General features: G+C 35.6%; 3 protein-coding genes across 3 annotated transcripts; all 3 read right to left on the bottom strand.

Annotated features, from left to right (window-relative positions):
* Nucleotides 1–3487: 3487 nt before the first annotated feature.
* LOC125213199 (protein LEAD-SENSITIVE 1) lies at nucleotides 3488–6352 on the bottom strand. Its single transcript, XM_048113597.1, has 2 exons — nucleotides 6196–6352; nucleotides 3488–4398 (listed from the first exon to the last, which is right to left on the bottom strand). The coding sequence occupies exons 1-2, from the start codon at nucleotides 6290–6292 to the stop codon at nucleotides 3686–3688; spliced, it is 810 nt and encodes a 269-aa protein (XP_047969554.1). The 5' UTR covers nucleotides 6293–6352; the 3' UTR covers nucleotides 3488–3685.
* A 947-nt stretch (nucleotides 6353–7299) lies between these two features.
* LOC125209633 (auxin response factor 8-like) lies at nucleotides 7300–13150 on the bottom strand. The gene is made up of 16 exons (XM_048109222.1): nucleotides 12883–13150; nucleotides 12717–12814; nucleotides 12569–12627; nucleotides 12313–12425; nucleotides 12139–12237; nucleotides 11982–12038; nucleotides 11736–11891; nucleotides 11576–11660; nucleotides 11039–11129; nucleotides 10781–10945; nucleotides 10585–10707; nucleotides 10317–10352; nucleotides 9409–9442; nucleotides 8974–9121; nucleotides 7672–8713; nucleotides 7300–7580 (listed from the first exon to the last, which is right to left on the bottom strand). The coding sequence occupies exons 1-16, from the start codon at nucleotides 12901–12903 to the stop codon at nucleotides 7451–7453; spliced, it is 2457 nt and encodes an 818-aa protein (XP_047965179.1). The 5' UTR covers nucleotides 12904–13150; the 3' UTR covers nucleotides 7300–7450.
* Nucleotides 13151–15878: 2728 nt separating this feature from the next.
* On the bottom strand, nucleotides 15879–23501 carry LOC125213198 (auxin response factor 8-like). The gene is given in 15 exon segments (XM_048113596.1): nucleotides 15879–16272; nucleotides 16274–16406; nucleotides 16732–16922; nucleotides 16995–17956; nucleotides 19484–19631; nucleotides 19949–20024; nucleotides 20379–20501; nucleotides 20564–20728; nucleotides 20814–20904; nucleotides 21745–21829; nucleotides 21907–22062; nucleotides 22170–22226; nucleotides 22330–22428; nucleotides 22522–22640; nucleotides 22861–23501. Coding segments are annotated over 15 exon segments (2628 nt in total). The 5' UTR covers nucleotides 22931–23501; the 3' UTR covers nucleotides 15879–16119.
* Between the last annotated feature and the right edge of the window lie 2661 nt (nucleotides 23502–26162).

Genomic DNA, 26162 nt, shown 5'->3' on the forward strand with positions numbered 1-26162 from the left:
TTTAATAAAGTAGTAAACAAATTCTATGAGAAATTAAAAAAATGCATAAAAATAATTTTATGTGCAAGCTGTAAGGTCACTTATAAAATGGATCTGAGTTGGGCCTGGATTTATTAAAAGAAACTAACCTAGTCCAACTCGCATGAAAGTATACCCAATTAGAATTTAATGAGTTTATAAAAATTAGTCCTTATCAGTTGTCCGCTAAAATTAGTCTTAATTAAATTACAACAAAAAATTTCCCGTGTGTTTCGTTTTTTTACCTAGAATACTTTAACCATTTATTCTCTCTAATTATGCTTTAAAATTCATACTAAAATTATCAAAATTACTTTTTATGAAGATAATACTAACACTTATTTTTAGTCCCCACATGTCTTCTATGAGATAGACCAGAATACTACTCCCTTCGTTCCAGATTAAGAGTCACTTTTTGCCATAAAAATTCGTCCCAGTTTCACTTTTAGAATTTCTCATATTTGGTCATATAATTTTACCCCATTCTTCATCAAAATTACATAAAAATGTCATTATCTATATTAAAATAAATCAAAACAAAAATCAAAAGTCAAAAGGGATCTACCTTCAACCAACTCCACCATCTCACTTCATTTATCACACACTTCAACTCTTTCTTAAAATCCGAACCATAACAATAAGTGACTCCAAATGTGGGACGGAGGAAGTAATTCATAGTACTATGTTTTTCAAAACTTACAAGAAATCATTCACTTATATCGTAATGAAAAAAAATACTCCGTATGCAAAAATAACTTAAATAAAAGTGGCTGGTTGCTAATAAGTTGTCTTAATCTTATACTAGAATTAGATATACGAGCTAAGTATATAATGAAATGCCGTGTTGTAGATGACTATAAACGTGTCGGACCTAAGAGATTAGAGTTGCAACGACGACATTCTATCCTCTCTTTTTTACTCCATATTCTATTTTTTGGTGTCTTATTCGTGGTTCATGTTTACCTACTTTTAGTGTAACTTTAATAAATTAGAATTATACCGTTTAACTAGATTATTTACAGTTAAAACTGATTATTAAGATCGGCATATGAATGTTTTAATACAAGTTGCTTAAGCAATCTCAAACTAAAACTAAATGTTAGCCATTAGATTAGAAGATCTAGGAATATGCTATATGAATTATATTTTTAATTAAAAAAATTAATAAATAAAATTAGAGGGTATTAATGTCAATTCCCTCTCATTAAAATCATCTTAAAACTTTAAATTTACGTAACTCTCTCGATTTAAATTATTTTTTCGCAAAAAATATATCAAACTAAAGATAATTTTATAAGGGTTCCAACGAGATCTCAATTGCATATGTTCCGACGACGTTCAAATGATGAAATTTGATATTTTTTATTTTAGTTTTAAGTAAATGTTGATAACCAGATTTTTCAACAAATACATCAAAAAATCTCAATAAAACCATATAAAAATCTCAATAAATGTGTTGATATTTTCTTGTACTAGTGTTGATATTCTTATGTCATATTGTTGATATTTGTAATACACTATGTTAATATAAAAAAACATTCACGAAAATTATCATATGATAACATAATGACGATATTACCATTTTGTTGATATTTTGTCTACTATTTATTGATATTCATAAGATTTAATCTCATCCATTCATTTTAAAATCTAAGAATGGAAATTTGATCTTGATTTTGAAATAGGGTGCTATAAGCATTAGAAGATGACCCTTAATATACATATTCATTGAAGTTAATTCTTTGATAGTAAAATTTTATTTTTATAACAAATTTAATATGGGACGTGACTTCAATTCTTTGATAGTAAAATTTTATTTTTATAACAAATTTAATATGGGACGTGGGTGTGAGTCGTGTGACATAAATGTTGGGATAGATTCAAGATTAGCCATAACTAATTCAAATACTATATTACTCGTACTAAGAAACTCATGATTGTAAGCGGCATTCTCTCTAGTGTTTTAGTTTTTAGAGTTAACTACGTAAATGGTATCTGATCTTTCACTTTCGCACGTAAATGGTACATGATCTTTATTTTATATTGTTTTTAGTACCTATAAATCACATTTTTGGTATCTGATGCAATTTTATTCCCAAAATGCCCTTTAAACAATTATATTTCTCATTTATGTCGTATTTTAGACATACATAAAATTAGTACCAAAAGTGATATTATAATATTTTTTCTCATTCTCCTCACTCTGTATACCGTTATTATTAATCAATATTAATATTATTATTTTGATGTTATAAATTAATAATTAATTCATTTTTAATATCATTCAAATGTACTTAAATATGATTATAGTTATAATTATTTTTAATTATTATAATGATATTATTGTTATAATACTAAAAACTATTAGTAATTAATAAATAATTATAGTATAATTATATAAATTATGAAGCACAAAAATATTATGTAATAATAATAATAATAATTATTATTATTATTATTATTATTTTATATTAAATTAGTAACTAATCAATATAGGCTTCATAAAAATTTACATGTTGAATTGTATTCATAATCATATAAAATGTTAAATATTTTTAGTCAGGTGTTTCAACCTTAAAATGGGTATAAAATAATTTAATAAAAATATTTAATTTAATTACTTTATATAATTAATTTATTTAGATATTTTATTTTGTATTTTATATTATGAATGCATAGTTTTTATTATTTAACGGTGTTTCAGTTTAACTATTCATTTCGAACTCGTTAATGATAATCTATAATCTATACGTTTTTGTCATTATGCATTAGAGAGATAATGCATCCCTTTTAGGATCATTAACATTAACAAATAAAAAGGATAAAAAGTGTGTAATGTATTAAATAAAAAGATAATAAATTAGGAGAGGAGGAAAAAAAGAGAAAAAAAGTAAGAGAGAGGATAAAATAAGAGTGAAAAAATGTATTACGTCTTATTAAAAAAAAGACTCTACTACCATAAAACACCTAATAATGGAAAAATGACTCTACTAGCATGAAATGGAGGAAATACTTTCTCTGTTTCCTCCGTTTTTTGTTAATGGAGACACTTCTTTTCGGTAGAGAATTTAAGAATAGTGTTTTATGTGGATAGTAAATAAAATAAAAGAGGATAAAATAAGAGAGATAATTACTTTTGACAAAAATAAAAATGACTAAATTAACTTGAAATTTACCAAAATAGTAAAACGATTGTTTTAATTCGAACTGTGAGAGTATCTAATATGCCCAAAACTCATATGTAGGGTAAAATACGTCGTAATCAAACGAGAAATTTCATTATTAGGGGTTAATTTAATAATGAAATTTCTCGATCAAACCTCATTAGTTTTCTAATTTCTATCTTTATTTTCGATACTGTTTTACTGCCTTTTAAAAGGCAGTAGCCGGCTGCAAAATATGAACCAGCACAACAAAAGCACAAAGTCTCAAACCACAACAAAGAAATATATCAAATCACTACATAAAGTAGACGATGTAATACATTTACATTAACATCAACCAATTAACATCAGAAAATGTCCGTACAAGTGAATGGTTATCAAAGCAGCCAAACAAAGTCTGATTGATAGATGCCATCTTACATCAATGACAGGTAAAATGGGAAGCACCATATATATGCAATGAGATAGAATACATAACACAACTTAGCTGCAACAAGTAGTTTTTACTTTTCTTTGGGAGTTCTGGTTTCAGCCTCTGGCTCGTCAAGGACCGGATGGCTCACAAGGCTTTCAGCTTCAGGCTCGTTGAGGCCCGGATGACAAACGAGCCTCTCAACCGGGATCTTCATCACATCACGTCGTACTCCAATATCAGAGACAAGTCGGCTAATGCAGTAAATGCCACAACCCATTGCTGTGAGGCCAGCAAAACCTGTAGTCAGAAATCGAAGTGGTGATGATACAATGGCACTGGCTGCAGCTATGAACGATGTCGCTTGACCACTCCGTCCTACACTGACAGTTGTGAAGATGAGCAGGCCTGTCTTGCAGTAGATTGCAAAATCCTCACAGTTGTTCTTGAAAATGTTGTAGCCGCCAAAACCATTCTGAAAGAGGTATTCAGCACGATGGATGACATCTTCGGGTGGGTCAGCACGGGCAAGGGTACATGTGCCACCACGAGCTTTAGCAAGAAACACGGCTGGTGTGACACCATACTGAAACTGATAGAGCTCTCCATCGGAAAGGAAGCATTCAAGGCAAGAAGATATGACACCATCATCTTTAGACTGGTCACCGCATCTTGGGCAGGGAGAGTCCGAGGGGTTTGATGGAGAGGAGCTAAATATGAATTTGTCTAACACCGTTCCTGTCCCAATCTCCTGCCCCGCCCCACGAGTGAAATGGATCACATTTCCGTTCCCAACATATATTCCTGATGTTTAAATGTTGAAGGAGAGCATGTCAGTAACTGGAAACTTCCCCATGTTGTACACGCCAAAACTTAAAGTTCTCCATGAGTGAGTGAAATAATTGCATAATTCAAAACAAAAATGAAGGTCCAAGAGGAGGTACCCATCCACAACAAAAAGCCAAATAATCAATCCCAATCTTTAGCCATTTAACAATATGCGGTAAATAAATAATAGGCATATAAAACTTGTTGGCGCGGCATAACACAGAGAAAGTAACTTGAGACAGCTAACTTACAAAAGAAAAACTATAGATTCTGAAGTTATTGACAATAAAGCCCGGAAAGGGGATGGAAGAAAGGATGCTAATCAATCCTCTTCATTCATAGACAAAAACTTGGAGATCGTGGGAAAATCGTATAAAATGCACAACAGCACGTTTCGTTATAAAATACCCTGAAACCATATAAGAGAACAAAAAACAACTAATTGTACGAATAGCGAACTTCAAATATATCCTCAAATCATATAAAATAGGAGTGTGCACCTTTTAGGTCCCTGGAATTTGAAAATTATCACCATAATTCTCTGGAAAATGAAAAATAACACCACATTTAATTTTTTCCTATTTTGCCCCTGAGCCCATTAAGGACATCTTTTTGTTCTCTAATTATTTTAGGTTGAAGATTGTTATAAGATTTGATGGTCAATTAAGAAGAAATAAATTTGATATGTTCTATAATTAATTAAGTATTTTATCATTACGGAAAATATTTGAGAACTATTTTATCACCAAAAATTTAAATAAAGCTTCAAAATATACAGCAACCAAACGGAAGATACTGAAATTCCTGTGTCAAAAACCAATTTGTGTTCGTACAAAATAAGTTTAAGTAAATAAGGACAACAATATAGAACTATTTCAAGGGAAAAAAACAACTAACATAATGCACTTCACATAGCAAGATATATAATTCTCAGTAAAAGAGTTAATCACAAGAGCATCTGGGTTCTTCTCCTAACTGCTCAAAAACAGAATCCTTTAAACTAGAAAAGGTTTCAGGTTCTTAACTCAATTCCTTAATCACTACTAATACAAGAGCAAGGAAAGCAATGGGTTGCATGACTCTGGCCACCACAGTCAGCTAACTGTGGTGATCAACAGTGTGAATGTTCATATTAGGTTAAGTATAGAATGACATACAGCTAGATAACATATAAATATGGAGTATTTAAACATCATTCACTACCTAATATTGGTCCGACTCCATACACTCGATTAACACGTAGTCTCTAGAATGCAACTTATTAAATATACCTGCAATCTGATCTCAGAAACAGGACCATGGGAAATGCAAGAAGTGTAGAATGCCCAATCAACAATTACTGGCGAATCAAGAACACTTTATTATTGGTAAATTCAGACGATTATAGTACTATCTGTCTGCAAATTGCAAGTAAGGTTCAACAACCTGAGATGCACATTGCTAAAAGTATACCTTTAGAAAAATTAAACAAGAACAAGACAAGGTATTATCTTTTTGCTCAAAAACATTGTCATATTTCGCTAACAAATTAATTCCAGCAAAATCCCTTCGATACTCCATTCCTAATACACGATTCCCAAATATATAAAAGTAAACAAATTGACAAAATTGGCATTCTCCTGCCACCCAAATTCATCAAATATCAACAGAATAGTGAGAATCAGACAAAAAATGCATAAAATCGAGAGCTGCGCGAACTGAAATGGAGATTTCATTTCACACACTGATATTTAAAAAATGCATAATTGTAGAGAGCGGGAGAGGGGAAAGGACCGTGGTGGGCGTAGAGATAAGAGTGCCTCCAGGAATAGATATGGTCGCCGGGTTTGAGTTCATCCTTGGCGATCTTGTTGGAGAACAGTGCCACCATCTTTGCTTAAGAAGAAGGGTTTCCTCTTTCGGTTAGAAGAATTTATGTTTTCTGAGAAGAAAATCACAAAGTTTACTTTATCAATAAGTATTAAAATAAATAAACGTGTTGAATCAGCGTTTCTTAATCCAATCACAATGTCTCTATTTTGAATTTTAAGATTAATTACCATTGCATCATAATATTAAAAGGTCATCAACTTTCTTAATTAAAGTGGGCATAATCAGAGCAATCCATTTCTTTGGAATTTAGATTACTTACTTATTTTGATGTAAATTTATACTGCTATCACTTTTTTTGTTTAATTCATATGATCTTAATAAGCATGTTAAATGCTCTAATTGAATTGGTGAATCAGATAAATAACTTTTTCCATCTTTCGTGAAATCATGATTAGAGAAAAAATTAAATAACAAATGGGTTTCTATCAATAAAGTAAAATGTTCTACATTCAGACTCAATCAAATTTCACTATTTCTTATGTTGAAGTGTCTATCAAATTTATAAATAAAGCCTTAAGGCCTTGGTGATTGACTTCGTTAGGCTTGAAGTTTGAAATAAATTCTACATGAATCGAGTATATTGTGAATCTAAATTTAATTATAATTAAAAAGATAAAACTTTTGTAATGTCTCATTTTGCTTGTTGGACATATTTTGTACTCTTTTCGTCCACAATATTGCTCAATTTTACTATTTTTGGTATATTTCACATTTTGATAATATTCACAATTATAATTTTCATATACCTAATAAACGGATCTCACATTCAAATAAATAATTATATTCATATTTAATAATAAAACAATAACCCACCTTTTTAATTATCGAATCTATTTACTAAGTTCAAACTTTTTATACCAACATACAATAATAATAAAATATTTTGCATGAATGATATAATTATCCCGAAATATATCTGTTTCTACTATTATGTCCCTTCACACTAATGACGTATGATATACTCCTACTTGGAAATCTGGATCAATATCACATTCCAACCATTAATTCATGAGATTAGTTTCCTTCCATCATCATATCAATCAAAAGAGTGGTCAATGGTTGCATACAACAGCAATGTATCAAATCTAGCAAAATAGGTAGATATCGTCGATACTACATAAGTTGTGCATTGAAGGAGAGAAACAGAGAAACTCAATCAGTAATGAAGATTGTGAGCATCCCTCTCAACTGAACCAGCATTCAAGGACTCGCCTTCTTGCTTCCCAAGCTTGACTACATCTTGAGGTGAAAGGATCTTTATGTACCACACATTGTTCACAAACGCCCTGCATATTTCCCAAACACTACTAATCAACCCCAAAGAATTCAACTTTACAAACAAGAAGACAACGAAGAAACAAATGCATAAATGCTTACTCCCACGGGTCGTCTCCAAGGAGAAGAATGTCGTTCTCCCTGTCTACGAATACAAGCTGCCAGCCTGATCTCTGAGGATCTTCAACCAACCCTTCAACCCCGAACATCTGACCAAGTTCCTGCCTTAGCTCCTCGTAGCTGCTGAAACGGCCGATATCCACTGACCTACCAACAGATCCTGTTTTATACACCTTCACATAGGTTCCATCGGGCGCTGGTTGGTCCACTTGTCCTGTGTTCTGCAACAAGTTGGAAGAATCTTGCACGTAGTCGTATACAGAGTTCTGGAACCCGGACGACCCTAACCCCATAGGGAACATATCTGCTGGAACCGAGGCAGTAGCGACTCTGGAGACAGTAGTGGGCAACAGGAGACCGGAGTCGATACTGGCTCCGAAGAGAGAGTGATTCTGCACATCTAAGCCGCAGTTTTCTTGTTCCAAGGAAGCATCTTTTCCAGTATATTTTGCCACCCAGGAATGCTGGGGCGACTGCTCATCAAGCGTGGCCTGGCCAGCTCCCGATAGATTTAAAAGATTGCCACTGCTTCCTTCGGGACAAAGTGAACCCAACATATTTTGCACACAAGGATGAGCCATAGGTGCTGCTGAGTTTGAGAATTCTGGTTTTGTAAATGAAGGGGAAGGGATATCTAACGGGTGCCTCACTAAATACGCTTCCGGATAAGTTTGATGATTGTCTTTAGATTGGTTGTCAGCTTGCTGTGGCATCGGCTTCTGCATATTATCCGACAGCATTTGGGTTTGAAGAGGAACTGATGGCTGGATTATATGATGCTGCTGTGTTTGAGGATTGTGGCTTCCTGAGTGTTGAAGATAGGCGACGGGCTGCTGCTGAAACTGCCCGGCAGCCATTATGGCCTGATATTGCTGGTTGAGATCGTTTCTTGAGGCTGTCGGTTCGTACCTCTGCTGCATCCAAGGTAACACTCCGACAGACTGAAAGTTTATGGAATTAAAACCTACCTCACCAGCTTCGCCTCTTAACCACGGCATGCCATTGATTGCTTCAGAGCCAGCATCTGAGATGAAAGCCAAAAACATTATAGTAATGGAGCCAGTCAAGTTTGAGAACTTAAGCAATCACCACAAAACAAGTATGATGATTGATGTGTCATATATCATTGCACATGCATTTCTCCAACAAAAGAGATTATTGAGTAAATGTGTAAATTGTACTAGTACTAATTAGTTTTAGTCATTCACTTTCTTTGACAAACTCAAACAGTTAATCTAAGTTTTAGCCAAATTCTGGTTTTGCATTCGAGTTTTGAACTTATACCTTGATATGATGAAACGCCAGGATACCAGGGCCTTTTTAATCTGAGAGGAAACAGTGAAGGATACATAGGAAACGTTGTCAAAGGCTCGATTTCCCATAATGATACCCTTGGTTGCCTCTCACCTGCTGTCGATTCATCCCAACCAACCTACAAACATACAACAGAGTACATAAACATTCAATCGAAAGAGGTCAGAGCTGTGGCAGAAGTGCATCTTTCGACTATACAGACTTCTGCAAGAAATGAGATCAACCTAATGTGCATGTTAGTAAAAAAATCTCAGTTAACGAAAACTGTATTAGTATAAATCTAAACAGATTGCATATGGAATAAACATAACTTTGAGAAAAAGAAAATAAACAAGCATGTGGCTGCTGCACTTCAAGCAAGAAAGTAAAAAAAAAAAATTTAAGCAAGAAAGTTAAGTTAAATACCTTAACAGAGACCAACGGCTTTGGATTTGGCATGCTTATTTTGGTATAGCCGGGTCGAACAACGACCTAAATGTTCCCAATTCCTCGCCCCTTTTCAACGAGCGGATCAACGGATTAGGCCCCTCCATCGAATTCACGGCCAATGGCAATGTGCATAACATGGGGTACTACCTGGCTGACGGCATCTATCCGCAATGGCCCGTGTTTCGAAGACGATCGAGATGCCCACTCGGAGATAGAAGAAGGTATTTTGCCCGAGCGCAAGAGTCTGCGCGCAAGGATGTGGAGAGGGCATTTGGGGTGCTCCAATCGCGATTTGCACTGGTAAAGGGTCCGACGCGCTTTTTCTACCAGGGGGATATTGCCGATATCATGTATGCGTGCATCATCATGCATAACATGATCATCGAAGATGAACACGAAGGCGTCCTCGACGTCACCAACGACCCAAGTGTTGCATCATCGAGTCACGGTGTCTCAACCGAGTCCGCCCGCCAGGGTGTACCGCACAACGAACATGAACGGTTCCAGGCGTTCATGGACATACACCAGAAGGAGGCCCATCAAGCACTACAACACGATATCATCGAAGAATTGTGGGCAAATAGAAACCGCGCCCACCGCCCTTGAATTTTTTTTTCTTTGAATTTTTTTTTTGATTTTTTATTTCCATTCGTGTACTTTTTTTTTTTTTTTTTTTAATTTTCTTCGTTGTAATGTGTACCCGTGTTTAATACAACGAACTTTATTACTATTTATTTGATTTATCTTTATAAATTAAATAAGCTAGCTTTATTATATATAAAAATAAAACAATTAAATTAGTGATGATGTAAAAATGAAATGTTGAGTTAGGGAGAAATAAGGGAGAAATAAGGGAGAAACCATTGTAGGGGTTGGCTAAAAACTGGGGATAAAATGTGATGCTAATGGTACCCATGTATCTGGAACATGCACAAAAAGACCAAGAGTTGAGAAAAAAGTTTCCCTAAGTGACAAAAAAAAAACGATAATATTTATTAACCAGGTAAATACTCATTGATTAGATTAGATGCTTTGCAGATCTTCTTTCTACATGGACATACATTAGACATTTATATTGGTTTATTGCAAGTATAGACACAGTGTGAAAATGGTTCGGGAGTAACAGTAGATGTTCTGAACTGATAAATATACCTGCGAACACTAGATTCTTCAGTTTCAAACAGCATGCGGAAACGCATTCCAACTGAAATGCGTGTATGATACACAGCTTTGGCATACTTTGAAAGTGGTATGATGAACTCAGACGGACTAGCCCTGATGTTGCAAGGTTCTATCAGAAGGTGTGCACACGGGAAAAGAAAGAAAGAGGAACACAGTGTATTACCACCTGGGGTTATAGAAAACAGTGAAGCAGCTATTGGTTGCAGCAGCATGAGCTGCTGCAGCAAGTAGTCCGATGTGCATACTGTCACTTGAAAGAACAGAGGACGGCATCACAGTTTGAGGTCGAGTGGCACGACGAATGCCCAATAGGAGCTGATTTTTCTCATTCCTAAAGTCAAATAGATGCAATTTTACAATATCAGAACAAGATCTCAAGTGCATACACTAAAATGTGTACGGTTGAAAGCTATATGAGTTTTACCAGATAAATAAAATGGAATCGCCAGCAACAAGACGTTTGGCACTGACAAAGACACTCCAGCCGGTGGTGAGCAAATGACGCTTGGGCTGGCCTGAGTGTGGAGGTGCCAACATTGGTAATTAACAGGTCAAAATAATTGGAAACAAATATAAAATGATTCATAACAAGTGAACAACTAGCCATGTAATGATCATCATTCAAGGAAAGTGTTAGTTTTTTTCACCATTATCAAGGCATACACATTCAACTCTGTTTGGACCTTCTGGAATTTGAAGGAAACTGAAACATAAGCATATCTTGGCATTTACGTACGTATCTCTGAATGAAAAAATTCTTACAATTAAGTGTTATATCTTATCTTTCTGCCAATTTTATACTCACTTCTGCAGTTCAGGACAATAAAAAGACAAATTCATGCCAAATTAGCTTAAAACCAGAATTACAATATTCACATATAGCAACTATTGTAAAGCAATAACATCAAAGGATTTAACTGTAAACATTAAATTGGTCTGAAGAGTCGACAATGGAACCTACCCCGAAAAATATGCCTGAACTTCCATTCGACATCATGGAGATCTCTTGCCATAAGTTCTTGAGCAGGCGGTGTTTGTGAGAAATCCTGAGGCACCATAGGAAATTGTGAATAACTGTACAAGTAGATTTGCATCGAGGATGATTAGACAAGATAGGATACCAGGGGTGGAAAAACTCTCTCTGCAGCACGACGAGGAACAGAGAAACCTCCATGCGTACTAGTATCACTTGCAGTGAGAGTCTTGCAAAAGTAATTGGTTGGTTGCCTGCTAGGAAATCCCAGCTCCACTGGGAGACATGTGTCTTTTTGTTCTTGCTGCATCCAAGCAGATTCAGGTCAGGTTTCTGGGGAATGAGTAGAAGAAAATAACATTAAAGACTCGAGCGTTCCTAAATAAAGAAATACCGGAGTCAGAGGCTGCAATGTCATCTGAGCATATACTTCATCAGTTTCAACATCTGCCTGAGAATCAACAAACAAACCAACTACTTATTAACGTTCATTCGACTAAAATGATTTAGCTAACAAGATAGGCCATAAACGTCTACCGAAGAAAACCCACATGCATAGTAACATTGTGGAGTTGACAGATTAATTGGGGCGACAAGCTGGGGTAATTTGGTATGTGGGCATCCACTTCTTTACTAGTTGTTGCAGAAACCTGCCAACATTTCACGTTAAGATCTATGACAAATGCATAACCTTAAGCAAGGGTTTTGGAAATATTCAGAAAAACCTGCTCACTGTGACCCTGAGGGAAGTAAACCACACGAGTCCCAACTGTTGGCAACGACACTAAAGGGCCAGCACAAGCATGCCATAGCTCAGAATTCAAGAACTTCTTCTCCCCTTCCATATCCCAGCATCAATTAGAAAATCCATCAATCAAAAAGTAAGTCCAATTAACTAACTAACTCACTGAGTTCTGTTTCTTTAATTGATTGACAAGCACTGAAACTGAGAGCCCATTCAAGAAAAGGACAAATGCATACTTGAGGCGACAAAAGTTTCAACGACAAGGACAAGCTGAACGAGATATATCAAAGGAATTCTACCAAAGAGAAAGGGAGAAAGAGAGTTCAATTCACATAAAGAAATGAAAAAAGTATTTAGATAAAGATAAGACATAATTAGGAGTACCTTCTTGAGCCTGCTGACCCAACTCTGATGTTGAAAGCTTCATGCTTCTTTATCCACACTTCACCAAAATCCAAACTTTTGTTAATATTTTCCTTTCCCTATCAACAAAGTTGTTCGTTATAGTCAAGCAAGACAACCCACAATGACAATTCTTGGAAATTAAAACCTCAAAACCTAAGCCGCCCATGACTCAATTCCAATATCTCTTTCCTTCCTAACTCACTCTTCTTCCCCATATTATAACTTCACTGCATTGCCAAGAAAACTTCAACCCCATGAAAGTATTTTCATGATTATTGAGCAGGGAGAGTGAAAAATGAGAGCTTTTTTGGTGAAGCCTATGGCTATCAGCCTCCACTTTCTCTCAAGAAAATGAAATGAGAGAAAATCAAAAGACTGGCTTTTCCTCTATTTTATAGTCCACCCGACCAAGGTCGACCTGGTGGCAGTCGTTTCAGGGGATGAGGCAGAGATATACAGACTCAGTGAGTGAGCTCTTTGCCATTTGATCAAGAGAGAGAGAGCATCTGAGCCGTGTATTTAAGCGTACGATGAATCGAGCCCGTTGGAAGTGAAATGATTTGACAGGAAGCATGTGGCACCATCATTCAATGGTCGCTGTCAGGGTACGGACAGAAAAAATATTATACTGGCTGCCCATGACAATCACCGGAAAAAGGGTTGAAAACGTGCCCATTCCACTCCCCCTTTTCTTGCATCACCCGTTTGTACACTACGCATATCGATGTTGTACCCGTGGTGGCAGTAAGAAATTTCATGGAATTTTACAAGCACCGTTATTATTAGTGTTCTGCAATAGACAGCACTCTCAAAGTCTGAATATTGCGCTCATTACTTTTCACTTTTTGTTTAATATTCCATACACATCAAGAAACAAGGTTAGTAATGTTTTTATAGTGTTGGTGTTTGAATTTGAGGGAGGGTTTAGGAATTAATGAAAATTTCAAGAAATCGATTGGACCAACTAACTTAAGCCCTTTTTTCCGGGCAGATTTAAGAAATGTGTATATAAAATTTCTTATCAAAACTAGAGTAATTTATAAATGTGGAATCCACCTTCCATTAACTTTTTTTTCCATTTTTTTTCACATTTCTTAAAATCTAGAACGAGACAGCCGTGGATAACATTTTGTGGATAGAGGGAGAAACTTGCCATCAACAGTAAATGTTCCCTCTGATTTGCTTAGCTCAAGGCCTGAAATCATTGGAGTTAGATAATGTTTAGCATCAAGCATCCTGGCTCTTTTCAAAAGCTCTTTAATATAGGCAACTTGTGAAAGTTGTAGGCCATGAGCAATTTTGGACACTTCAATTCCAAGAGCGAAAACTTGTTGTGAAGTTGATCCAGGCCGGATCCAGAAAATGATCATTGAAGGTTCAAAAATACATGTGGGGATATTTAAAGTGTTTGAGGAGGGACATTTAAAGAAGAAACTAATATTAATTTTTTTCTACAATAGAATTTATACATTGATATGAACCAAACATAGAATTTTTTCTCTAATATTATAAATTACTTCTTTCTCCATTTCATAGAAGTGGAGTCATTTCATTTTCGATACTCATTTTAAAAAATGATAAGTAATAAATAGTTAAAGTGGAGAGAGGGTAAAATAAGAGAGATAATGTAGATAAGAGAGTAAAGTAGAAAGAGAGAACTCTTACTTTGTTATTTCTCCACTTTAACTATTTATAATTATTTTTTTTTCAAAATGAATGCAGAAAATGAAAAGACTATACTACTATGGAACAAAGGAAGTATAATTCAATAAAAGAAATTATACACGTAGTATATAATACTATGTTATTTCGATGGCTTAAACGTGACGTCGTTTTGGTTGGCCTCCTATAGTGCCAAATCTAAGCTTTGTTAGCAAAATCTTGATTGATTGCAAAATCAGAACAAATTAATAATTTGATTGAAAAATCAGAACAAATTAATAGTACTAATTTAGTAACTTTTAGACGGATTTTAATGTTAATATACAAAACCAAAAGTTGCAAAAAAAATGAATTTTTATCGACAAATTATATATGTTTGTTGTTTGTCTTTTGATATTTAGTGATAAACTTTTTATCAATTGTCTTTTGATACGTAGCCATATAGTTGAAATAATAATTGTAAAGATGGATAGAGAACTCGGACAGCCCATTTCTTACATTTTCAAACCAAATTACAAACTATGATAATATTGTCATTAGATACTTATGTAGTACTTAGATACTAAAAAACATGAAATAATGCTTAAAAACTTGAGATAATAAAATATGGGAGCCATTAAAATGTGAAAAATCCAATCTTTTCTCATAGCAGTCATAGAAAACTCAGTCCCACATAATTATGCTTAGCTAACAAAAAAGATCAAACATGTCTAACAAAAAAAGGGTGCCGTTGATATGTTTTGATCTTGAAAATTTTTGTTTAGGTTGCTCATCGATTTGTTTCAATCACTTATAATTGTGAGATGAAAATTTGAATCTCAATGTCACCCAACTTAAAAAAACAAAAGGATAAAAATAAGAAACATAAAATTAAGAAGGAAAGAAACATGTGGTTTGGGAGAGAAAAATAATTGACAAAAAGTGGACCATATCCATATGAAGTGGTCCATGGCCTCTGACTGGAAAGGGAGGACCATTTGATTTAATTTGTGTGTGTCAAAATCTATGACTCAAATACTTAATTGAAAAGGAATTTGGGAAATCAGTTAACTGTACAGAAAAAGGGTTTCCTGTTCTTCGATGGAAACACTTTTTTCTTTATCAACAAAATGAGTCCAACCTATTCTGTTTCACATACTTCAATTATAATAGTGTGCTGTCGTGTTACCCATTTACTAGCCCAATTATTATACTACTACTACTATACAGTAATTTTCAATATTTTACATTTATGTGAAAATACCTGTGCATATATAGTAAGGAGTAATTCAAAATTGTTGATCAAAGTAAAGTCCTATTTATAGAATACAAATAGTGCAATTTTATATGTCAATTTCTAACCTTCAGTTAAAATATCATATAATAATCCAATCTAAATTCTGAAAACATGGATCTCCATCAAGTGGAACAATCAAGATAATGATAAATGAGTGAAAACTAGGTTATGGTGTAAGCGCAGATGAAAGACAAGTAGGGCAGTGACAACGGAACCCACACGATAACAATGACGACGAGTTCCAACATTACACAATCCATGTCGAAAGTAGTCCTAGATTATATCATAGTAATATCCTCAATCTCATGGAGTATCAATCAGTCAAGAGATTTTTGCTTCAATAATTACTAGTAAAAGACAGTTTCAGCAATGCCAAATGGGAAACCAAAGTACAACACTAATTCTACGAGCTTCTTGCTACACTCAGGAACACTTGCACGGAATCTACTCCCAGCTGCACGACTGAACAAACAAATTCATGAAAAACATTATAGTGGTGTCCAAAAACAAGGAGATTTGAGGTACTTGTGTTGGAGCTGATTGGCACAGAGCAGGCATCTCAAGCGATCCTAGAGACGGGAGTCCAGAGACAGTTTTGGGTGTTCTCCGCATTGTTCATCCTGTCCTCTGTACCTGTGCTCATGCTCAACGACTCTGCCTCTTGCTTTCCCAGCTTCATCACATCTTCGGGAGAGAGGATCTTGATATACCACACGTTATTAACAAAAGCCCTGTCCACATTTATAACGGTCAATTCAGTAGCACGCAATTTTTCATAAACCAAGATAATCTGATGTTTTGAGCCAACAGCCGAGACTCTGATTCTTGAACACACTCAAACTTTATCATCTTATTTCTATTAGAGACAATATCATGATCTTATGCATATGTGAGTGAAATGAATGGATGATTCTAGATTCTCAACACAGCACATCAAGAGGAATTATCAGACTGAAGGGAACTCATAGCATATCGTATCCTTACAACTGCAGATAATAAAAATGTCGGAAAATGATAATGAAAACCCATAAGGGAAACGTTTCGTGAAAAACTCACTCCCACGGATCGTCTCCAAGGAGAAGTATGTCATTCTCCCTGTCAACGAATACAAGCTGCCAGCCTGATCTTGGAGGGTCTTCAAGCAACCCTTCAACCCCAAACATCTGACCCAGTTCCCTTCTCAGCTCATGATAGCTGTTGAACTGGGTGATGTCCAGTGACCTACCCACAGATCCCGTTTTGTAGACCTATACAATAAATAAAGTCATCAAACTACTATTAAGGCTTGCAGTTACGGAAGACAAATTTCTCACAAGCACCTTTACAAAAGCACGGGTGTCTGTAGGTTGGTCGAGTTCTCCTGTATTTTGCAACACATCAGAAGAATCCTGAACGCATCCATATAGAGGATTCTGATACCCCGACGGTCCTGACTGCATATCAGCATGAACAGTACCAGCGACTGACACAGTGGTTGGCAATAGGATTGCAGAAGAGTCGATATTAGCACCAAAAAGGGCTTGAGTTTGCACATCCAAGCTACCACTTTCCAGCTCAACAGAAGCATCTTTTCCAGAAAACGGTGCACAAGTTTTCGGACTGGAACAACCATTTGCTGGTGACTGAGTAAATCTTGACATCCAGGATTGCTGCGGTGACTGCTCATTGAGTACCGGCTCACCAATTCTTGAGAAATTTAGAAGATTACCACTGCCTTCGGGACCAATCGAGCTGAGTAGATTTTGCATGGTAGAATGACCCGTTGATGAAAATTTATTGTTTGAAGTTGCAAAATCTGGTTTTGAGATTGAAGACGATGGAATATCGAACATTGGCCTTTGTTGGAGCTGATTGTGTTGGGCGAAGTATGCTTCCTGATAAGTATGTTCTTGCTCGCGTTTTTCAGCTTGATTGTCAATTTGCTGTTCAAGTGGTCTCTGCAGATTATCAGTCAGCATCTGAGGAGAACCCAATGACTGGGGCCTGTGCTGCAGCTGCGTGACGGGACTATGGCCACCTGTACTTGAAAGGTAATGAACAGGCTGCTGGAATTGCATTAATTGGTTTTTCAGCAACTCCCCGCTCCCAAAGTTTTGCAGCCCTCCCCCAGCCAGCATTGCCTGATACTGCTGAGTCAGATCGTTCCTTGAGCCAATTGGATCAAACCTTTGCTGCATCAACGGAATCATCCCAACAGACTGAAAATTCAAAGAGTTGAATCCTTGCGGACCAGCTTCACCTCTTAACCATGCCATGCCATTGATAGCTTCATTACCAGCATCTGAAGAGCAGTGAATGAATGCTTGGTAAAAGACTATACGAGGAGCATAAAACATGCAACTGTGTTCAGACTTATTACACATTCAACATGGAAACGGCAGAATAATTTAACAAAAGCAAGTGCAGATTCATCCTTAAATGTTCATGCTAATAGTGTCTATAATAAGGTGTGGCAGGCAAACACATTGTGGCTCCAATAGTGTGTAGGTATCTCATAAGTTCTACCATCCCTTTCTTTAATTCCTCGTCTTGGTTTTGATTGATTGAAGTTGAGCCAACAATAAATAAGGAAAAAAATATAAAGATAGCGAGGACTGAGATAAAGGAATTTGGCAAAGAGAAGTACTGACCTAGAAACTTGATTCGGACTTTTTCTTATGGGTTTAAAGTTATATGCATTTCTTTTAGTTATCATGACTAAGCTTTTAAATATATAATTCAGATACTATGAAGCCAATCACTAGGACCTTCTAAGTAGGAAATATTTCAAGTGGATATTAAGATATCTTTATTAATTAATTAAGTGACAGGCAACTAGGTCCCATCGAGGTATTTCAAATCAAGGTTGAGGATCTGAGAGGGAAAATTTTGATGTCCTTTCACATTATTCATATTATTATTATTTCAAATCAAGCCTCTGCCTTGGGGGCGCAAGTCTCTGCAGCTTTGCCAATTCACAAGTATTATTGATTTATATGTATCTTTAATACCATGTTTAAATGTATGTGGATAATTGTATTGTTCCTCACTAAGCATATAGGAACGACTCGCCCTTCCTATTTCAAATTCTAAGGTGACATCACAAGTATTATTTGTTTATAAACATGTATTTAGTACCATGCTTACATGCATGTGGATAATTGTATTGTTCCTCACTAAGCATATTTAGGAATGACTCGCCCTTCCTATTTCAAATTCTAAGGTGACAGGTGGAATATGAAGCAGACATGGAGGTCAAGAATGACTAATGCAAGGATCCAAGTCATGCAAATTATTTATCTTTCTTTGTTTCAATTCTTTAAAAATTAGGATTCTAAGTTCTTTTCAGTATTTTCATAAGGGTGCTCGGCACAATTATAAAATGTCATTAAGGTACTAACCTTGCGAATAATGATACAAAATCTATATGAAGTAGTACTAATAATCTACTCCCTCCATCCCACCATAAGTGAGTCGTATTCCTTTTTGGCCGTCCCACCATAAGTGAGTCATCTCCCTTTTTAGCAAAAAAAAAAACATGTTTACCTTCTCTTACTTTATTCTCTCTTCACTTCTTTGTTTTATTCTCTCTCCACTTAACCCACTAAACACTATTTTTCTCAAGTCTTGTCCCCAAAAGAATGTCTCGCCTATGGTGGAATGAAGGGAGTAGTTGATTAGAAAACTAGGTCTCAAAAGGCAACTATCAAATTACATATACAATTGTTGAAACGAGACTACCACTGGAGATAAAGAAAAACAAACGAGAAAAACTAATCATTCCATAAACCAAGGAAACAAGAAAAGCAATATTTTGGTGGTCATATACCTTGGGAAGATGATTGCCCGGGGTACCATGGCCGTTTCAGTCTCAGAGGAAATAATGAGGGGTACATGGGAAATGTTGTCAAAGGTTCAATTTCCCATAATGATACCCTTGGCTGCCTGTCACCTGCCGTTGATTCATCCCAACCGACCTACAAATTTAGAGAAAGGGGGTAACAACTAGCAAGTGATTATTGGGTATTATCTAAGTCAATGAGCCTCTCGCACATGCATGCACAGAATGATTAATTTAGTCTAACCATATCCTAGGCCCGATGCGAAAAGCTAAAGTCACTTTATCAACATATATACTAGATAAAACTAATTAACTATGTAATTTATAATGGTGATCATTATTGATTAATGATTTCACATTATACATATCTATTACATATTTACATATGATAGTATGTTCAAATAAACACCAATATTAAAAGTTAGTGGAGGTAATACAATATATGCAGTTTACCTTTACTGACCGCCAGTGAGAGTTCGGCCAACGAACAGGATCCAAGTCACCAATGCCAGTAATCGTGCCCATGTATCTGGATATGTGGTGATTGACGTGTAAGAAGACCAATAATTCATAAGACGAAGTTCATTAAAACCAATCTTAGGTAAGTAGGGTATTTTGGACATATTTAGGTCTAAGTGCCATTTTAAGTGAGTCAACCAACTGTTTGAGCCCAGAAATCTATCAGCAGTGAATGATGATACGAGTAAATAAGGTGAAGAAACAAGCCAGATATCTCATCTTAACATGCTAAATGACTTTGGAGTTTGGACATTGACATCCATGCAGAATACATACTAATCAACTGCCTAGATAATAGTAATATATTTTATAAGAGTTATAAAGATAAAGGCGTTGTCATATTGACCACGCATGTACTAGATACCTGCGGACACTGGATTCCTCAGTTTCAAACAGCATCCGGAAACGCATTCCAACAGAGACACGTGTGTGACATACTGCTTGGACATACTTTGAGAAAGGAATTACAAACTCTGACGGACTAGCCCTGATGAGAAATGCTTTTGTCAGATATGCTAAAACAAAAATTTAAGGAAAAACTACTATTACCTCGGGTTATAGAAAACAGTGAAGCAGCTATTAGTAGCAGCAGCATGGGCAGCAGCAGCAAGCAGTCCGATGTGCATACTGTCACTTGATAGAACAGAAGATGGCATCACAGTCTGGGGTCTAGTGGCACGACGGATACCCAGAAGAAGCTGATTTTTATCATTCCTAAAGCCAGGTCGGCGAAGCAAACATTGAATTTTTTTTAGTGCAAATTTTGAAAATTGGAATTGGAAATCAACAGTATAAGTACCATATAAAAAGAACAGAGTCTCCAGCAACAAGACGTTTAGCGCTGACAAAGACACTCCAGCCAGTAGTCAGCAAATGACGCTTCGGTTGACCTGAGAGAAGCAGCAACCACATTATAAAGTTTAGAATTTCCTTCAATATCAAATTGTCTACTGAATAAAGTTAAACTTATAGGGTTATGGCACACAAATGTAAAACCACATGACATCACTCATCAGCCAAGAAATTACGGCATAATTAGTGCGGAGCTTTCCCCACACTAATCCTACCAGTAATAACACCAAAATTCTTAAAATTTTCCTTTATTGGAAAGGGTTATTTGTACTTCAGAAACAAAACGTGGTACCCTGTACAAAATTTTTACACTAAAATATTGACTGCCGAATTGATCAAAAGCCAGAGAAAGGGTCACCTCCCTTTATCAGGTTGAAACCAAGACTCTGGCATACCATTGACCATAATCTTGAAAAGAGAAGATGTTTAACAACTTAAGACCAGTTCCCCCAGCTCATGTGTATGGTGTCCTAGTAAATCCTGACATGGAAACATTTTTGTAGTGATTAAGGAGTACCATTAGTTATGCTTCTTTCTAGTTTTCCAGTAAAATTTTAAAACTATTGACTTTAAAGCTTAAACCATGTTTTTAAGCAGAGAGATGACTGAAAACTTATTACCTTGTGTTGAGAATTAAGCTTATTGTTAGTTTGTAGGACTCCAGTTATGATTTGGCTGGGGTTTCAAGATATGTTTCTCTGAGAATGAATGCAAACACCACAATTTCTAAGTCCTGGCCAAAGCAATGCTACATAAAGAGATCTCTAGAATTTACATAGGCAATGCTAAGATAGGGTTGCAATTGCATTTCGCACTAAATCTCCAAGCATCAAATTCCAACAGTAAGACAGTTTAACAAGTCAATGGCTAGTATTTACCCCGAAAAATATGCCTAAACTTCCATTCCGCATCATGTAGATCCCTGGCAATAAGTTCTTGTGCAGGTGGTGTTTGTGAGAAATCCTGAAGCACCAATGAAATTATGAACTGTTTAATGCCGGAGTTTCTATTAGAGCAATCAGACACTAAGATAATGGTACCAGAGGTGGAAAAACTTTTTCTGCAGCTCGACGAGGAACAGAGAAGCCTCCATGTGTACTAGTATCACTTGCAGTCAGAGTCTTGCAAAAGTAATTAGTTGGTTGTCTGCTGGGCATTCCCAGCTCCACAGGAAGGTATCCATCTTTCTGTTCTTGCTGTATCCAAGCAATATATATTATGCTTACAAATTCTGAGTCAACAAGTAAAGGACACCAATGTTAAGCAATCAAGCATTCTATTATAGTTTGAAATTTGAAAATACCGGAGTCAAGGGCTGCAATGTCATCTGGGCATATACTTCGTCTGTTTCAATGTCTGCCTGAAATTAAACAAAATAACAAAAAGACCAACTTCTAATTAAGGCTTATAAATAAGCTTTGCCAACAAGATGGGACCACACAAATCTACTGAAGAAAACCTACATGCATTGTAACATTATGGAGTTGGCAAATCAACTGGGGGGGCAAGCTCGGGTAATTGGGGAAATGGGCATCAACTTCTTTATTAGTTGTTGCAGCAACCTGCACAGCATTTCCAGAAAATATCTATTAAATCTAACCTGAACGAGTACTTGATGTAAAACAAACATTCGGTGAAAGAAGGTTCCGGTAAACCTGCTCGCTGTGACCCTGAGGGAAGTAAACCACACGGCTGCCTACCGTTGGCAGGGACACTAACGGACCAGCACATGCATGCCATAGCTCCGAGTTCAAGCACTTCTTCTCCTCTTCCCCTACCAATCACAAATTAATCAGGCTAATCTGCTTAAAGCAAGATGAATTTCTCTTGGACAGCAAACATAAGAGTCCTTCCAAGAAAAGAAACAATCTACAATTTCATGCATAGACGGCTCAAGACTAGACAAAACCGAAAAACATTGTTTTAAAAAGATTAAAAAAAACACAAAAGGGAAATGAAAAGTAAGCACGAGAAAAAGAAGAACAAATAAGCACCTTCATGACCATGTTGCTGACCCAGCCCTGATGTTGAAAGCTTCATAGTTTTATCCATGACTTCACTCATATAAAAAGGTAGTACTTCAACAATCACTACTAACTACTACAATAAACCTACAATCCTACTCATCCCTCTCAAACAAAACCCTCACTTCCAACCCTCAATATCTCAGCCCCTAAAAATCCAATCTTGCTAAGCTCCAACACTCCCACGCTCCCAATTCCACTCCTCCCCATCTCAATTCCTCGCTCACATTCCACTCCACACACCAAATTCACCACAAAACCCCTAAAACCAACCCTAAACCTCATAACCCCAAATCCCCCCTAATCATCAAGACTCAACAATGAAGAACACATGAAAATGGGAAATTCCCCTCTTTTTTTCATATTCTAAGTAAGAGCTAGAAAGTGGGTAACTTTTGATGGTCAATCGCTATCAAGCAACAATCTTCGAGAGCGAGAGAGAGAGAGAGTAAAAAACCGAAAGACTGTTGCAGATTTGTTGAGTTTTATATCCCGGCCGACCGAGGTCGACCTGGTAGCAGGGGGTATGATATCTATCGAGAGAGAGAGAGAGAGATGGAGCGTGTAACACAATTCGTGTATCTAAAATGCTAGATACGGTACTGCTGATACAATGCAATGTGGCTCAGTCGCTGTCCCCCTCTCTCTTCTCTCTCTCAAGAGATAAAAAGAAATGGGGAAAAATGTGAGCGGTTGATTGGATCGTACGGCGGAGGGTGGCCGTGGAATGGAAAAAATGATGGTGACAGGAGCATGTGGAGGTGGGGCCATGGTTGCTCAGGGAGTACGGACATTAAAATATGATGTAGTGAAAGTGAAAGCATTGCCACTGCACCTATCCCCATTTTATCCTCCATTTTTATTTCACTCTTGGATCCAAATCTGTGCATCTCCCTTTATTTCCTCATATTTTCATTTCCTCATTTGGAGACAAGAGGAAAGCCGATTTGCTGATTATATGTTGAAATTTTTTTAATTGAGGTCTGCTCAAATGAGGTTACTCATTCCCCTCTAATTATCAGTCATATTTTCAAAATTAATTTAGAATCTAGGATAATTTGGTTCATATATCCGGCTGATTTGATTGGAAAATTGCAGTTTTATTTATTTTTTTTATCTTAAATTTGGGAATTTAGGATTGGTGAAGTGGATGTGTGTAGGTGAAGTCAAAGTGTTTGCATGTTAAATAAAATACTACTACGACTTTAATTAAATAAAAAGATTTTTTCATAGTTTATAGGAGGAGTATTACATTAACCAAAATTGGTAGATTTAATTTGTGTTCATTTTGAAGACCAGATTTACAGCAATTGGAGGTGACAGACACATTAGTAAATGGTGTTGTTTCATATTTGAAGCGAATAAATTCAATTTTGAAAAGTATGAACGACCACGTCATCTAATTTTCTCCATGATTCTAGAATATAATTAGTATTATTTTTATTATCTATTCCCATAAGTTGTTAGGATTATAGTATTTGATTTAGTTTGTTAGTTCCTTTATTTTAGGAGATCCTTTTGTACACACGTGTTATAAATATGTTTTAAATATATAATATATAATTAAAAATGAAGAATTATATTATTTTATTATTCTCACGTTGTTTTTCTCAGAGAGAAACCGCTTCTCTCTAAAATTACATTCCCGTGGAAGCAAATTCTCCATAAAATTCTAATGTTTATATCATGAATAATCGTCTTACTTACTTTGTACAATTACCTGTGAAACAAGATGTAAAAATAGAAGAACTAGGAGTATTATTTTTTGTCAATGAATGGAACAGCGATAGATCAATTAGTTGTCCTATTTTCTAACCATACCACATAATACGAGACGACGCAGGAATATATATAATTTTGCTTAATAGTAAAAAACTATCCCTAAGTTAAAAAGAGCAATTTTCACGTAACAACTAATTTAGAAATACCGTATTTTACCTTTTTAAAAAAATATATATACTCCTATAAAAGTATAAATTCAATTTAACATGTTAGATGGCCTCTAACCAAACATATGTCTATGGCCACAATCTTGTTACTACTATTAACCTCGACAAGATAATATTGAGAATACCAGCAACAAGTGATAATATTCAAAATAACAAATTCGTCTCCATTATTGGTCTTTTTTGGATGAAAATTATCATTCCATTCTTTATTTTTATATTTCATTTTTTCTTTTAAGGAAAATCCCAGGCCTTGAAATTATTCATACTTATATAAGATGGATGAAATGGCCCATGACGCCGCTAGAGTAGAGAGGGGGACCAATTTATAAACAATTACATAGTATATCGTCACGGGCCAAATTCTATGATAGGCATTGCTATTGGTCCATAAGTTTCTGAACCCATGTTCTTGGATAGTCAATATAGTTACCAATTTTTATTAAAAAATATTTCCTTCCCTCCAATTTTATTATTTTAGTCGAATTGTATGTACCTAAAACTCACACAATTAGCCAGTTCCCTACCAAACACATCTTTTTTCAAAGTATTAAAAACAATGAGACATAATTTTTTATCACAACAAAATGACATCATTGTAACTAAATTTACCGTAAATATGCCATTTTAGAAGAACTTAGAAGTTAATATGTTTTGCTTCACTTGATAATATATATGATACCAATATGGATATTTTGTAATTCTTCTTGATGATCGAAATTAGAACATTGTCCAACATTTTAAAGTTAAGCATGATGTAGTACTTCCTCTGTTCCCTCATAGTTGAAGCGGAACTTTTCGGCACGGAGTTTAAGAAATGAATGTTGAGTGTGTTAAATAAATAGATAAAAAAGTTAGAAAGAGAGAAATGTAGAGAGAATAAAGTAAAAGTGAATAAAGTAGAGAGAATAAAGTAAGAGAGAGTAAAGTAAGAGAGAGGAAAATGTTACTATATATGGAAATGACTCAACTATGAGGGAACTTCCCAAAATGGAAAAATGACTCAACTATGAAGGAACGGAGAGAGTATTTTTTTACTACTAGTATTCAATCACATGCTTTGCGACTTGCATTTAACTAAACAATACACACTTTAAACATCAAACATTATTATTAACAATTATCGTTTTCTTATCTTTGAAATAAAAAGAAAGCCTTAAATAGAATTGTCAATTGGGTCGAGTCGATTCAGTCCTGCATGATCCAGACGTGTATGAGCTCATAAGTTGAAGTTAGTTTTAATTAGACCGTTTTTCAAACTCAAATCCATTAGAAACCCAATCCAGCTCATGCACAAACATAGCTCAGTCCATCCCAGACCTAGGA

This window comes from Salvia hispanica, chromosome 3 (genome assembly GCF_023119035.1).
Source record: "Salvia hispanica cultivar TCC Black 2014 chromosome 3, UniMelb_Shisp_WGS_1.0, whole genome shotgun sequence".
In the NCBI taxonomy this organism is placed as follows: Eukaryota; Viridiplantae; Streptophyta; class Magnoliopsida; order Lamiales; family Lamiaceae; genus Salvia; species Salvia hispanica.

Excerpts from the sequence above, each read along its gene's own strand:
- LOC125209633 (XM_048109222.1), bottom strand. The coding sequence starts at position 12,903 with ATGGGCGGCTTAGGTTTTGAG. Across the intron at positions 12,039-12,138 it reads TCCACAATGTTACTATGCAT|GCAGATGTTGAAACTGATGA; the intron begins GTGGGTTTTCTT and ends GTTGATTCTCAG. Across the intron at positions 10,946-11,038 it reads GATTCCATTTTATTTATCTG|GAATGAGAAAAATCAGCTCC; the intron begins GTAAAACTCATA and ends ATTTGACTTTAG.
- LOC125213199 (XM_048113597.1), bottom strand. The coding sequence starts at position 6,292 with ATGGTGGCACTGTTCTCCAACAAGATCGCCAAGGATGAACTCAAACCC. Across the intron at positions 4,399-6,195 it reads TTATCTCTACGCCCACCACG|GAATATATGTTGGGAACGGA; the intron begins GTCCTTTCCCCT and ends TTTAAACATCAG.